Source organism: Micromys minutus (genome assembly GCF_963924665.1).
Source record: "Micromys minutus genome assembly, chromosome: 25".
Lineage (NCBI taxonomy): Eukaryota > Metazoa > Chordata > Mammalia > Rodentia > Muridae > Micromys > Micromys minutus.
This window is the reverse complement of record NC_137960.1, coordinates 20,398,874-20,416,070: the sequence shown is the minus strand read 5'-3', so window position 1 is coordinate 20,416,070 and position 17,197 is coordinate 20,398,874. Positions and strand designations below refer to the sequence as shown.

General features: G+C 35.8%; 1 protein-coding gene across 2 annotated transcripts in view; it reads left to right on the top strand.

Moving 5' to 3' along the window:
• Positions 1-17,197, top strand: part of CTNNA3 (catenin alpha 3) — a gene marked incomplete at both ends in the record, with an annotated part of 1,359,521 nt that overhangs the window by 898,326 nt on the left and 443,998 nt on the right. For both annotated transcript variants that reach the window (XM_080937546.1, XM_080937545.1), the window contains one exon: positions 1,476-1,632. In XM_080937546.1, the coding sequence (XP_080793672.1) occupies positions 1,476-1,632 (157 nt within the window). The remainder of the gene's footprint in view (positions 1-1,475; positions 1,633-17,197) is intronic.

Here is a 17,197-nt window from a genome sequence, read left to right as displayed (position 1 = left end):
CTATATAATACCTTAGTATTTATTTTATGGGTGGATTTATTTTGATGCTGCTATATACTGTTTCCAATGGGCTTACTAATGACTGATTAGTGTTTCTGACAGGAATCTTTGACCTATTCTTAGCTTTCTTTAATTAGTTGAAAGTCCTATGAATCCTCACCCTACATCTTTTTTTAAACCTGCACCACTGTAATTTATGAACTTTCTCACTCCTATAACCTGCTAAGTTTGGTGAGCTCTTACGTTGTTACTAGCACAGTGCTGAACAGATTGCTCACACACTTGCATGCCTTTCTGATGCGTTCCAAATAGGCATAGTCTTATAGTACAAGCCAGGAATTCCTGCCCCACCATTTACATTCTCCAGCTCTGTGTAAAACAGCTCAGTGTACTCAAAGAACTTTCCTTTATCCTTAAAATAAATCTTCCTTGTCTTTTATATTGCCACTACTGACGATGCTATTTAAATAAATATCTACTTCAATACAAGGTTGTTGTCAAATTTTAACACACTGTCCAATCTCTACCACCACACTCTGTGACTCTATGTTTTTCTCAGTTTTCACCAATTTCTCACAGGCCTTCTATTTTGCTGATATGACTTTTCAACTGTCTGCCTACTTTGGGTGGAATATTACGTCTGCAGAAGTTGTAGCATTTGCTTATATTGTCTTCTATGTCATATTCTAAAACATAGGATTGCACTTGACTCGTAAAGACTTTATTTGAGATAGGAAATGATTGGGTGTGTGATGAACATGAACAATGAAGTATTTACACTCAAATAACTCAAATTTCTTATTTTAATGATTTTGGCATGCAGAGGCTAGTTATCCTGTGTGAATCCAACCTCCTAGTTTAAAAAAAAGTCATATTACAGGGCTAGAGAGATTAATAGTTTGTTAAGAAGTTCGCTTACAAGAGCTTGGGCCTGTAGTTCCAGGGTACCTTTTATACTCTCTAGAGTCTGTGGGTGTGAGTATACAGTGGTGTGTACACACACAAAAAATAAGAAAAAGTGTTAAATAACTAAATGTCATACTTCCCAAAGTTTTTTCTTAGCTCTCATACCGAAGATAATCTCTCTATTTTTTAAGCGCCCCCACTTCTGCACTTTTTACTGATAGCATTCAAGTCTGAATTGCATAACTATTATGTGTGATCTTTCACATTAAGTAGTATCTAAGCTCCTTAAATTCTGACACCCATTATATTTTTATATCCTGCAACCCTCTGACATGGTCATGCAGTAGATGTCTTTTTAAAGTATTTAAATTATTAATAGATATTAATGAAACTAATATTGCCAAAAACAATGAAGAAATTACACATAGTGATATATGTCTTTTACTTGGTTGCTAGGATATTCAAATTTAATCACAAAGATAGAAGGGAAAAAAGAGCACCTATTTTCTGTGCATCGCCTTTCAATTTCAAAGGGAGTAACTATATGCTCCCCATCTATATCTTTACAGATCATCAATGCTGCACTTGCTTTGGCATCAAGACCCAAGAGTCAAGTGGTCCAAAACACCATAGAAATGTACAAGCGCACATGGGAGCATTACATCCATGTCCTCACTGATGCTGTGGATGACATCACCAGCATTGATGACTTCCTGGCTGTATCTGGTAACGTTTATGTCTTCTCATACATTCACTTAATATTGTCAATGTTCTTCTTCTAATTGTGTGTGTGTGTGTGTGTGTGTGTGTGTGTGTGTGTGTGTTCATGTGTACCTGCACATGCTATGGCACATATGTATAAGATAACTTTCCCTTGTCTCCTTGTACCATGTGAGTTCTGAGGATGAAACTTAAAGCGTTGGGCTTGGTGGGAAGTGCCTTCATGTATTGTACCACCTTGTCAGCTACTTTATAAAGTAGGTTAAAATTCCTATAGTTAAGTGTCCAGAGGTGGAGTGTGGAAGGCATGAATGTCATTGGTGGTCCATCTGGTAGGATGTGTCTCACTTCTGGCACAATTTTCTGTTCTCGACTGTCTATGCATCTTTAAAAAAAAATCCCTATACATTATGAAAGCACAGAAGGAAGAAGGAGCAGGAAGAGTTAGGCTTTTTCTGTCTTTCATAAATATACATGCCTCGGTATACTTAATACTCTTGATTATCTCATACTTGATTTTCAACAAATTTCCTCTTCACTCAGGAAAATACACACACAAATAGTTAGGGAGAGAAAGACAGACCGAGAGGTAAATGTAATATGGCATTTTGGCTCCCAATATGGGTATTTGATATTTCTAATCTAAAGAATCTAATAAACAGTGTAAATATTTAGCTATGCTAGCAGAAGATAGATTTCAGATGTCATGTGAAGCCCAGGGCATTCTCTTGTACAGTCTAGAATGGGATCCCAATAAAATGGGTAGAGGCTCATAAAACCTGTCTTTGGAAACATGATTTGGGTTTTGATTATCCTATTATTAGAGAAAGTAGCTATAATATTTTTCATCACTTTTCTTACCTTAACAAAGTAATAACCTATTTAAAGTAAAAAATATATTTTCTTATTTAATTTTTAGAAAAAGACAGTTTTAGAATATGGTTCTGTGCATTTGTAATAAAATACACTTTTTCATGAATATCTAGTTTTAATTTATTAAGCTTTTCTAATGGAACATAACTTACTCTGATTAATTTGTAACTTTTACCTACCGAGTCATAGTAAGCAATTATGCCAGAAATACAATGTATTTTGATGTTACACTAAGGATGAGTATGTATTCTAATCACTTCAAATATCTTGATTCTGATTTAATTAAAAACTCGAAAATAAAGAAAATATATTTGAAAAAGATTAATAACCCCTAGCCTGGCAGATGTAACTAACACCTTGATAGATCTTGTCTGTTTATTAATATTATTTATTATCATAGTTGTATTTTTTAAATATATATATGTACACACACACTCACATGCACACTCATACACATACTCACACACTCACACACACTCACACACACATATACTCACATACACACACACACTCACACACACATACTCACATACACACACATGCACACACACTCACACATGCACACTCATACCCATACTCACACACTCACACACACACTCACACACACATACACACACACACTCACATGCACACTCATACACATACTCACATACTCACACACACACTCACACACACATACTCACACACACACACACTCACATGCACACTCATATACATAGTCACACACTCACACACTCACACACACATACTCACATACACACACATTCACACACACACTCACATGCACACTCATACACATACTCACACACACATACTCACATACACACACAGACACACACACAAACACACACACAAACACACACACAAACACACACACACACACACACACACACACACACACACACACACATCTATCCTACTCATTCCAGAACAGAATTTGATTACATAGTCCCTTGCCCTTTCCTAAACCAATCAACAGAAAAGGAATGAAATTCTCCTGGTTAGTTGTGTGTGGTAACATTACTAATAAGTGACTTATACCCAGCTCATGATGACAGTACTGGGATATATCATTTATTAATTTTTGTACCTACAGTGCTCTCACAGCAACAGGTTTTAAGCCACTAATGCGTTATCACAGAGCCGAGTTGATAAAAAAAAATGCATAGTTCTAATCATCAGCCATACACTGTGTCTAGCAACTCCCAGGGCCTAGTCTTCCTCATAACTCAACCATTGTGTCCAGTCACTTGTCATCCAAACAAAATGAGAGTTTTATTAGTAAAGAAGACAAAGAATAGGAGGAGAGAGATTGGTTAACAGATGACCAAGGTTTCCTCCAAACACGGTGGGGTTTCTACAGATGTGTCATGGTGTGGTCTTATAAGTTTGAGTGCATTGATTTCACCTTGACTCCAATGGTTCTTTTAGAGTCAAACTCTACCAGTGTATTTTTCCATTGATGATAGGACCTTCTCTTTTGATATCCCAGGTCAGATTGTTGGTGAGCAGTATAGCTGGTTGCATACAGCATTCTAACTCCATGCTAGTAGTCAGAGGTAGATCTCAGAAGTGATAGATGGGTCTATGCTTTGGGTTGACCAGGTTTAATTCACACAGCTTCTGTGAGTGCAGTCACTCCCAGTCAGGGTCTGCTTAGGACAGAATACTGTGAATTTGTTGATATGTTCAACAGTAAAAGATGCTTTTTAAGATATGTGTTTGTTCTGGGCAGTGGTGGCATAAGGCATTTAATCCCAGTACATGGGAGGCAGAAGCAGGAGATTTCTGATATCCTGGCCAGCCTGGTCTACAGAGTGACTTTCAGGGCAGTCAGTCAGCTTTGCCCAGAGAAACATGACTCAAAAAAAAGATATATGTTTGTATTCAGATGCTATTTATCGAGTAGACCAAATAACAAAGAAAGCCTATAGAGACCTGAACTGTGACTCAGGGTGTACAAACCAGACTTCTCAATTTTAAGAGACATTTCCTAAAGTCCTTCAATAATCAGGGTCTGTGCTATTTATTCACAAAGGACGAGAAGGAGACACATTTGAGAAACTTTTTATTACAAGGCTGCCTTGTCATCTAAAATTTCTAACAATAGTTACCCACATAGGGGAAACAACTTGAAATATTAAAGTTGTCAAGGATAGTGTGGAGGGAAGCTGAGACATTGTGGATGTTTGGAAGAGAGTTCACAGGGGGAGTCAGGAAGCCATCTGAGAGGAGTTTAGAGTCTTCTGAAACAGACCCTACTTATGGATTAAACATGGCTGTTCTTGATTGCAAAATGTATTCTGAAAAAAAAAATGATATCACATTGGCTTAGGAATATGAAGGTCGCCTTAATGACATAGTCCTTAAATAAGCGAAATTTTACTTATACTTAGTGCTAAAACTTCAGCTCAAGTTTTCATCCCTTACAAGTCCTTGAAGGCTCTAACTATGCATTTACTAAGTAGAGTCGGATTTATTTTCTTTTAAAATCCAGTGTCGACATTAATTTTTCAGTGTCTATATCTTGTCCTTTTGTTAAATGTGTTAAGTTCTGGAATTAATGGTTTGAAAAATCTTCAGACCATAAAAAGTAACATTTCTCATTAATCATCACAAGACCCTGTGACCCTGACACAGCCAACTCAAAGATAACTTGATACTGTTATCAAAAATGCTCTAAAACTGGCCTTTTTGTTTATGATATCATTATCGCCATGATCTTTGGCCTCGACAAAGTTGTAATCTAAATCATCTGACAAAAGAAAACTAAAACAAATAGATTTCCCATGTTTTGTTCATAAGTTAATGCCAAATAATCACCTTGTGTATCTAAATCAAAATTCTGAGTTGGTTGCATATAAAATACTACTATTATGAATGTGGTATCTGTGAGTTAGGCATCAGAGTATGAACATATAACTGGGAAATGGGATATCATTTGAGGTGTAAAGAGATAATAAAATATAGAACTTAAAAAGTCATATCCATATACATTTGTTTATATTGTCATGAAGAGAGACCATGGTCATGACAACTCTTATAAAGAAAGCATTTAATTGGAGCTGGCTTATAGTTCAGAGGTTATAGTCATTGGAAGCATGGCAGGACATGGTGCTGGAGAGGTAGCTGAAAGTTCTGCATTCAGATTGGCATACCATGAAAAGAGAATGCCACACTGGGCCTGACTTGAGCATCTGAGACTTCTAGCCCACTCTCAGTGATACCACTCTCTATGAGGTTTTAGGAGGCATTTTTTCAAACTGTGTGTGTGTGTGTGTGTGTGTGTGTTTGTGTGTTTGTGTATTCTTAATCTACAAATCCTTAAATTCGGCATCTGTACCTTACTCCTCTCCACCCAAGACTGAGGAAACATTGCCAAAAATGGGCAGAAAGACAGTACCTGCAGATGTTAACTGGGAGAGGATTTGACAGCACCCACAACACCTGTGTAACATCAAGTCAGACAAAAGTTCCAGCATTTGTTTGAGTGGCATGTATTTCTAACTATCTGAGGAGCTATTGGAAATTAATACCTAGAGAGAGAGAGAGAGAGAGAGAGAGAGAGAGAGAGAGAGAGAGAGAGAGAGAGAGAGAGAGACAGAGAGACAGAGAGAGAGAGAAAGAGAAAAAGAGAGAAAGAGAGATCCTCTGTCCCCTTGGTAGGAAAATTACACTTTGGTTGAAGACCACACATCAAAGATCATAGGGGCTGTGTGAATTAGAATTGATGAGTTTTTGAAAATTGAGGACATGAAGTTGCATTGGTAGTTAAAACATTGTGATAAAGAAGAGTCAGGAGTAAAAAGTAAATATGATCAAATATGTTATATGTAGTTCTCATCTATGCATATATGAGCAAAATAAATAGAAATAAATGTTGGTAACAGTGAGTTGAGATTTACTTTGTATAAGAAAATCTTCTAGGAAAGAAAAGAGGAAAAAAAAACACAAAACTATTATTCTGGGAAACTCAAAATCTAATGTACAGATCTTCTTTCAGAAGTGTCATAATCATTGAAACAAAAGGCTGTGTAATTAATGCTGCTAGAAGCCAAGGTATTGGGGCAACTGTTTAATGAATGCTGCTTAAGTGAGTTGTTAAAGCAAATCTTGAACAGTGGAAAACACACCAATAAAGAAAACCCATGAAAGAAACTATTTAACTTGAAGGACATGAGTCAAATGGTTTAAGAAATGTATGGGATATACTGTATATTCAGAGCCTTGTGCTTTTTAAGGTTTTCTTTTACTTCATAATTTTTCCTTCCATTTATTCCTTCTTAATCAAACAAGTATAGCACATAATATCAAACATCTCATATAATTGTTGTACCTTGCTTTTTTCTACTAATACATCCACAAAACCTAAACAACATGACAGACGCTTATGTTAGTAATCTAAAGGTGAGGGTCATCTTGCTGAAGGAACACTGGCTTGGGCTCAATAACCCAGATGTTTTAGGGGATTTTATTTTTCTGAAAAAAGACAGCATGTCTGTGGCAACTATTGGAATGAAAAGCATTTAATTGGTAATGGCTTTTGTTGGTAATAGTTTTGTTGTTTTAGGCTATTATCATTATCATCATGGCAAGAAGCATGGAACACACAGGCAGACATAGTGCTGGGAAAGGATGAGAATTCTACATCTTAATCTATAGGCAGCAGAAGAAAACAGTCATACTATACTAGGCCTAGCTTGGGCATATAAGACTCCAGAGCCTTCCTCTACAATGACACACTTTTTTCAACAAGCCTGCACCTCCCAATAATGCCACTCTATATGTGCCATGCATTACAACACATGAATCTGTGGGGGTCATCATTCTTCAAACCACAATAGCAAGTATCTATATACCAAGAGTAGAAACTTTCCTTCATCAGAGCCCAGAGATAATATACAACAGCAGTCTTCTATGCCACTCACTAAAAATCAAGGAACAGCATTATAATGGTTAGTTTTTCCCTTCATGATCTCTGACCTAATATCTTCATGTGATCTCATATTCCTCTTCAAACCTTATACTCTCTTCAGAAGCTTTTTGTACAGATTTGCATAAATCATTGAATAAGGGGGGCAAGAAAGCATGCATTTAAAAGTGATGGACTAGACTCTACAAACATCATCATTATTCCTTTATTGGTAATTATGTTTTGAACTACTGCCTGTAGTCTCATGACTGGAAAAGTACCTCCGCATGTGAACTAGAGTTTCTCACACAATTCCACACACTAAGAGTCAAGTTCCCTCAAGATGTGCTCTCTGGAAGGAACAATAGAGATATGACAAGATTGTAGTTAAGGTATTACGCAGCTATCTGTAGACAGCAACAATTGGAAGTCCTTTCTTGCCTTTGTCAAAATCAACTTGATGAACGTTTTTCTTGTCACTTTAAGGTAGAGTGGGAACAGTCATCAACAGTTCTTAAGTGCACTAAAGATTTGATTTTAGACTTGTGTAACAACATGACAGATCATTCCCCAGTTCTTTGGATGCACACCCTTTCTACTTACAAAATCTATGCATGCTGAACTACACTTCTTTTTTCCTTTTTGTAAAATATTCCCTTGAAGATGTCTCATTAACTATGCATTCCTTATTAATTAACTATGTGATTCACTACAACCAGTTGTATTACCAAAGGCTTCAGCCAAACCAGATAAAAATTAGTCTTAAACCTTTGTTTTTATTTAGGGGTGACTAGATATTGTCTCAACCTTAAGGGCATTTTTTATCATTAAGCATATATACTTTAATCACCGTGATTTCATTATATATTAATTTATATAGGGAATCCAGAATGACAGTGAAAAATTAGAAGGCAAGACTCTTTTTGCCACAAAAATTGCTCAAGTAAGCCAGGTCCAGGGAATCTTTCCTAGTCATTGATTCCAAATGAATTGAAGGTGACAATAGTATAGCCTTTACCTCTTTACCTACTTTTTTACTTTTATTTTATTTTTTTTGTAAAAGTCTTCATAGGAGCTAGAATGGGGGAATCCCTCCCATTTCTCATGAAAGGTGCTTATACAAGATCCGAGATACACAAAATTCAGTGTCTGGGCTTGCGAGATAACATTCTATATAGATTTTGGGACTTTGAGAGATTCATGAGAATTTTTAATCGATTTATATTTATTCACATATTTATTTGCATATTTATATATCAGAATGAAACTTACAATTTTCAGTGTTAGTCGTCTCTTATTACCATGTATGCTAGAGATGAAACTCAGGCTGTCAGGCTTGGCAGCCTAGTTCATGAAGAACATTAACCAGTTAACCAGTTAAACCTCTGCTTACAGACTGACTCAAGGGTTTCTCTATGTTAGAAAAAGTCCTCAGTGCATTTTAAAAATGAAGCTTAAACTTGTATTTTCCCACAAGAATTCAAGCTGTAAAAGCAGAATATGATGGTGGTTTCTGGGGTCCTGGGGGATGGAGAGAGGATAGAAATGTTGGGTAAAGGATACAGGATCACAGTTTCATAGAAAGAAGCAAGAGATCTATTACAGTATGGTGATGACTGGGTTATTAGCAATTCATTGCCTGAGTGTAAATTGCTCATAGAGTAGGGTCTAGTGTTGTACCACAAATAAATAAGTACGTAAGAAAATAAATAAATAAATAAATAAATAAATAAATAAAATGTAATACATATTTCAGCTTGAGTTCATCATTCCGTAAAATGTATAAATTTCAATTCAATCTATGTCATACCAGAGATATTTTCAAACATTATGTGTAAAATTAAAAAATAAAAGGAAAATAATTGTCTTTTCACAGACAGCATGGCATTCTTACCAATTTCTATCACTCTGTTATCTTGAAAGTCAGACATCAAGGAAATAGGTTTAGTCTTTGAGTAGGATAAGGAATGTAGAGAAAATCAAGTGGAAAGGGGATAAATACAGTTAGGGCTGACTCTCTTGCCTCCCCTTCATACACAAGGTATTTCAGAAACAAGATCTTTCTCATTTTTAAATGACATCCATCTACATGTTAACAAGGATGTCATTTCTCCACTTAATACTTATTAGAAGATATTTGATGAGATCCTATAAGGCCTTGGTCTGTTTTATATTCCAAGGGATAAGAGTCAATAGAACAGAGAGAAGTCTCTCTGAACTATGAGATTTTACATTAAGATGAATGAGTTTAGTACCTAGGACATAGACTCACAGAGCTTGGTTAAAATGCTATCTAGGTAATAACTGGACAACCTTTCTTTTATTATTTGCCTTTGAGATGAAATTTAGAAAGCTCTTTCCGTAGTGGGGCAGATTCATGATTGACCACATGCTTTGTGTTGCATTTGATACATTTTCTCATATACTCTCTCCTCTTTCTCCTATTCTTTATCATGTGGAATTGCAAACATACCCTGATAGAGAATTCTTTGACACAGAATCATCTGGTCTCTTGCTCTGGGAAGAAATTTTGTCCACCCACCTTGTTGCTATATTCCAGAAAGCCAAAATAACTAAAGTGTTACCTTGGGAGTCATGTCAGATGTCGAAAATTAAAAAAAAATACTGAAGATGAATAATATTAGACAAGATGTACAAAAATTAACGCTGCTACATTGTTTCTGGAAGGAAACTTTTAAGAGATCAGCTAATTTATTAATGCTTTTATGTATAAGAGATTTTGTTCCAAATCATCCTTGAGGTAAAGCAGGGATACTTTCTGCACATATTCAGAAGTGTTTGCATACATATAAATATCAACCCCCCATCCTGCTGCCGCATTGATAGTGGAGTGAATTTACTTGCTGAGACAAACAGTCTTTAGCTTATACAAAGACATGTTTTATAGAGCACTGTGGACTAGCATTAGAGCAGGGAAGGCACCATGCTCTAAGTATATAGCAAGCCAAACACAGAAGAATCTTTCTACCCTGTTAGAGAGTCAAATGACACTGATGAAAAGTTACAAGTGTTCATTTGTGTTTATGATGTTTTACCTTATTCTCTCTGTAATACCCTCCAAATTATCTCTCTTCTAAGTCTAATTCCTCTTTTTATATTATTATTATTATTATTATTATTATTATTATTATTATTATTTATTATCTCCAAGGCCAATTAAAAGTTATACAAGGAGGAGGTATATTCTCTCTTGATCACAAACCTTGTTCATAGTATGACTTTAAAGTGTCTCCATTTGCCCTCAACAAATGGGTTCTTTCCACCTTCTGGCTATTTGGCTATTATAAATAAGGCTGTTATGAACAGAGTGGAGCATGTGACCTTGTTATATGTTGGACCACCTCTTGGGTATATGCCCAAGAGTAGTATAGTTGGGTCCTCAGGTACTACTGTATCCAATTTTCTGAGGAACCGCCAGACTGCTTTCTAGAATGGTTGTACCAGCTTGCAGTTCCACACAGAATAGAGGAGTGTTACTTTTTCTTCGCATCCTTGGCAGAATCCACTCTCACCTGAGTGTTTGATCTTAGCCATTCTGAATTGTGTGAGGTAGAATCTCAGGGTTGTTTTGATCCTCGTGACTAAGGATGTTGAATATTCATTTAGGTTCTTCTCAGCCATCCAATATTCCTTAGTTGAGAATTCTTTGTTTAGATCTGTCCCCCAATTTTAATAGAGTTATTTGGTTCTCTGGAGTCTAACTTCTTGAGTAAGTTGTATTTATTTGATATTAGCCCTCTATCTTTCCCCAATCTGTTGGTTGCTGTTTTGTCCTTTTGACTTTGTCTTTTGCCTTACAGAAGCTCTGCAATTTTATAAGGTCTTATTTGTTAAATCTTGATCTTAGAGCATAAGCCATAGGTTCAGAAATTTTCTCCTGTACCTATGTGTTCTAAGCTCTTCCCTACTTTCTCTTCTATTAGTTTCAATATATCTGGTTTTATGTAGAGTTCATTGATTCACTTGGACTTGAGATTTTTACAAGGAGATAAGAATGGATCAATTTGCATTTTTCTACTTTTGACCTCCAGGTGAACCAGCAACATTTGTTGAAAATGGTTTCTTATTTTCACTGGATGGTTTTAGCTCCTTCATTGAAGATCCAGTGACCATAGGTATATGGGTTTATTTCTTTATCTAGAACTCTATTCCATGTATCTACTTGCTTGTTTCTGTACCGATACCATGCAGTTTTTAATACTATTGCTCTGTAATACAGCTTGAGGTCAGGGATAGTAACTACCCTAGAAATTCTTTTTTTTTTTTTTTTTTTTTTTGAAGAACTTTATCTTAAAACAACAAAGATAAATATCTGAATTTTAAGCATTTTTGCATAAAAGTATATGAATACATTTTTGTCATTGCTTGTCTTTTTTTTTTTTTTTTTTTTTTTTTTTTTTGGTAAGGTTTGATAGTGTGCATTAAGATCTTACTAGTTACAATGAAATTCTTTTATTTTTGATAATAGTTTTCCCTGTCCTGTTTTTCTTATTCTAAGTAAATTATTAAATTTCTCTTTTTAACTTTATGAAGAATTGAGTTGGGATTTTGATTGAGATTGCATTGAATCTGTAGATTGCTTTCAGCAAGATGGTAATTTTTACTATATTCATCCTGCCAATGTATGAGCATGGGAGATCTTTCCATCTTCTGAAATCTTCCTTGATTTCTTTCTTCAGAGACTTGAAGTTCTTGTCATACAGATCTTCCACTTGCTTGGTTAGTCACACCAAGGTATTTTATACTATTTGTGACTATTGTGAAGAGTGTCATTTCCCTAATTTTTTTCACAGCCTGATTATCCTTTGGGTAGAAGAAGGCTACTGATTTGTTTGAGTTAATATTATATCTAGTGAATTGGCTGAAGTTGTTTATCAGTTTTAGGAGTTCTTCGGTGGAATTTTTGGGGTAACTTAAGTATACTATTTTATCATCTGCAAATAGTGATATTTTGACTTCTTCCTTTCCAACTTATATTACTTTGACCTTCTTTTGTTGTCTAATTGTTTTTCCTAGGACTTTGAGTACTCTACTGAATAGATATAAAGAGAGTGTGCATTCTTCTCTAGTTCCTGATTTTAATGAGATTGCTTCAAGTTTCTCTCCATTTAGTTTGATGTTGGCTACTGATTTACTATATATTGATTTTATTATGTTTAAGTAAGGACCTTGAATTTGTGATCTTTCCAAGTCTTTTATCTTGAAGGGTGTTGAATTTTGTCAAATGCTTTCTCAGCATTCAATGAAATGATCACATGTTTTTTTCTCTGAGTTTTTTTATGTAGTGGATTATGTTGATGGATTTCTGTTTATTGACTCATCCCTGAATTCTTGGGAGGAAGCCTACTTGATCCTAATAAATGATCATTATGATTCAGTTTTGAAGAGTTGTCTTAGTGGTTAAAAGTGCATAGTGCTTAGTGCTTGTGTAGAGGACCTAAGTTTCATTCCTATTACTCACATTTGGCAGCCTGTAGCCAGCTGCTGTTTGCGGGTCCAGGGAGATCTAACAGCTCTGCCCTCCTCATGCAATTGATATTATATGCAGAGACACATAACTATATATTTTAAGATACAAGTCTGAAAAAAAATTATATATGAATATAACCCAGTAGAAAATTCTATACATCGTTATTGAGGCTGACAATAATTTTCTATACCATATTATGATTTCCGCTTGTATTAAATATTTATGATAATGAAGTTCAAGTAAATAGAAACTAAATATAAAGGTATAAGAGCAGGTAGCACAGATGAAAGTGTGCTAGGTAACAACCTGAAGCTTGTTAAAGAATGGTATCCAATTCAGATTCTCTTGCTTGACTATGCATCTCTGTTATAACATCTACAGTGGGTGCTTTGTGCTGCAGTATGTTGCCCACATCCTTACTGTTATGGGAGCTCTGTGAGAAGAAATCAGGCATTCAAGGGCATTGTTTGCCACATAGTGAATTCAAGTCATCGTGGACTATATAAAACCAGGTCTCAAACGCGAATGAGAAGGAGAAAGAGGAAATAAATTAATAAGTAAATAAATAGGAAGACAAAAGTATAAGTGAATACTTTAAAAATTAAAAGAATATCCAAACTTTTCTTACCCATAGTGTCATAATTGTAAAATAGTATTTAGTGAGATTTTTATACCATTTTCCTACTTCTGTTTGGTAGATAAGGGTAGGGAAAATGGGCTGCAGTGGTGGCTCAGTGGTTAAGAGCACTTACAGCTCTTCCAGACGTCCTGAGTTCAATTCCCAGCAACAACATGGTGGCTCACAGCCATCTGTAATGGGATTTGATGCCCTCTCCTGGTATGTCTGAAGACAGTGAGAATGTATTCATGTGCATAAAGTAAATAAATATTCTTTTTAAAAGGGGGTAAGAAAAATCAATATAGTTGTAAAAGTGTTGTTTTAAAATCTTCAAATCTTTAATAAGTTATCTCTATAAACAGATAAAGAACGCAGCTTCCTCCTTTACTGGCTCTTTCAATCTTTACTTGTATCATGCGTCTCCTTCTATCTATAACTGATGCTCTCTGTGTAGTCTTTCAAAGGATTCTACAACTTACCCTCTTAGATTCTGATTAAAGCTTTTCCCCAAATAAGCCAATCTACAAGACAGACTTTCTCTCGTTGGATTAGGAATTGGAGATCATCAAACTAATCAGCATCTCTCCCAGATGTAGAGTATGTCCACCTTAGGATAGGCAGACTCCAAGTGAGAGCAGACAACTCCTCATAGGAGCAAAGGGGATGGAAATGATTTCCTTTGCTGCCATGGACAGAGTTTTCCTGCTCACAAGCAATGTGGGAATGACAATCCTGGAAACAAGCATCTAATTTACACTATGGAATTGACAAGCTAATCTTTTCTTGTGTCAATGAACAAATATTACGTCCACTCCAGAGACGCAATGGTAAATGAGAACCAGTGAGATTGAGCACAGGGGAAACCAGCCCTGAAAGGACATTTTAAGCATGGAGACAGATTATGTCATAAAAGCCATCCAGATTATCCATTCTATCAGCAAAGGGTTTGTGGAAAACCAGTATTTGCAGCTGACCAGTTGTTATTCTGAATTTCCCATCAGAAATTTTTTGGGCTTAGCGTGTAGTAGCTCATTATAAAGACTCACATGACAATTAAAATAAAATGTGAAGCACAGTCCAGGCCTGTGATAGTAGTCTTTATTTTCACCTCTTCAATAATTATGCACTTTTACAAATAATTTGCTTCTCTCAGACAGCTTTTAAAATGTGCAGATAGCTGGAATTTATAAATAATTCATCACTTTATATCCATTTGTAGATAAGTTTTGGGGTTTTTTTGATTCTTTAACATTTTCTTTTTTATTATTTATTTATTGACTTCACAGACTGATCAAAGACACACACCCCCTCTCATGTGCCCTCCCCACAAGCCCCTCTTTCCATTACTACTCCTCTTCTTCTCAGGGAAGGGGAAGCCCCCATTCTGTACCACCCCACTCTGAGGCAGCAAGTCATAGTAGGACTAGGAACATCCACTACCACTAAGCTCTGACAAGGGAACCTAACTAAGAGAAGGTTACCAGTACCAGGCAATGGAGTCAGAGACAGCTCCTGCTCCAATTGTTAGACAAATGAAGACAAATTTGCATATCTGCTACAAACATGTGGGGTACCTAGGTATTCTTTGGTTGGTGGTTCAGTCTCTGTGAGCCCCATTAGCCCAGGTTGGTTGACTCATAGGTCTTTTTGTGGTCTCCTTGACTCCTCTGGCTTGGTCAATTCTATCCCTTCCTTCCACAAAACTCCTCAAGCTCCACTAAATGTTTGGCTATGGATCTCTGCATCTTTTTCCATCTGCTGCTGGATGAAGCCTCACAGGAAACAGTTACTCAAGGCTCCTGCTTGCAAGCACAGACAGAATTATTAATAGTGTCAGGGATTGACTCTCTCCCAGTGGATGGGTCTTAAGTTAGGCTACTCATTGGTTGGCTAGTCCCCAAGTCTCTGCTTCATCTTTATTCTTGCATGCCTTGCAGGCAGGACAAATTTGTGGTTGAAGGTTTTGTGGGTGGCTTGATGTCTCCCTCCTTCCACTGTAAGTTCTGCCTGGTTACAGGAGTTGGCCACTTCATTCTCTATATTTCCACTCTCAGGAATCTCAGGTAGGATCATCCCCATTGACTCCACATAGCTTCCTCAATCTCATCTCTCTGGCTGGTCCCAGGGATGTTCCCCCACAGATTTTCATTTTCAGTCCCATCCCTTTCTTGGTTCTCCCTCCTTTTATACACAATTGCCATTTCATACCCTTCCTCACATCCTCCCCACCCAGTTCCTTCTACCCATCCACCTCTGATGATCATTTTGTTTCCCCTTCTGTGTGAGATATATACATCCTTGTTGGACAATTGTTATCACCCAGTTTCTTTGGTACTATGGACAGAAGTATGATTATCCTTCATTTTATGACTAATGTCCAATTATACATGTGTACACCACACACATCTTTTTGGGTCTGTGTTACTTCATTCAGGTTGACATTCTCAAGTTCCATATATTTACCTCCAAATTTCATATCTTTGCTTTTTGGTATATTTTCTTTATTTACATCTCAAATGTTATCCCCTTTTTTGGTTTTCCCTCCAGTATCCCCCTATTCCCTCCCCCTGAATTTTCTCCTTTCAAGGTATAAAAAGAATAATGTCGGAATTTTTATGGAGATTGCTTTTGGTAAGTTGGCCATTTTCACTATGTTATTCCTACTGATGCATAAGCAGTAGAGATGTTTCCGTCTTCGGATATCTTTCTCAATTTCTTTATTCACAGATTTAAAGTTCCTGTCAAACAGGTCTTTCCTTCACTTGGTTAATTAGAGTTACAACAATAGAGTTTTATTATTTGTGGATATGATGAAGTGTGTTATTTCTCTCATTTCTTTCTCAGACCATTTTTCCTTTTTGTAAAGAGGTGTGGGTGCTGGTTTCTTTAATTTTTTTTAAATCCAGCTCCTTTATTGAAGGTCTTTATCAGCTATATGGTAAAATTTTGGGGCTGAGTTATAGTGATACTTTGACTTTTTCCTTTCTAGTTTGTATCTATCTGATCTCCCTTTCTTGTCTTATTGCTCCAGCTAGAACTTCAAGTACTTGTTGAATATATATGGACAGAGTGGGCAGTCTTGTCTTGTCCCTCATTTTAGTAGAATTGGTTTAAGTTTTTCTTAATTTAATTTGATGTTGGCTATTGGATTGCTATATATTACTTTGATTGTGTTTAGGTATGTACCTTATATTCCTGATCTCTCCAAGACTTTTAAGATGAAAAAGTACTGGACTTGGATTTTGTCAAAGGCCTTTTCAGCATATAATTAGCTGATTATGTGCTTTTTAAATTTCTTTCAGTTTGTTTATATGATAGATTATGTTGATGGGTTTTCTTTTTTTTAAACAACTTTATTTTACAAAACAAAGATAAATGTACAGATTTTAAACATTTTTTGCTTAAAATTATACATTTTTGACAGTACTTTTTTCAGATTTTAACATAATTTTTACATAAAACTATATGAATATATTTTTTAGTCAGTACTTGATTTTTTTCAAGGTTTGATAGTATGCCTTGAAAACTTAATAGTTACAATGAGCATAAAGTACATGTAAAACAAAATGTAACATGGAAATAGTTAAAGTTTTCTTGTTTTGTAAATATTTTTTTTTGTTTTGTTTTCTTTATTTCTTGGACTTCATACAATCTGTGAGTTGTTTCTGGGGAAGTG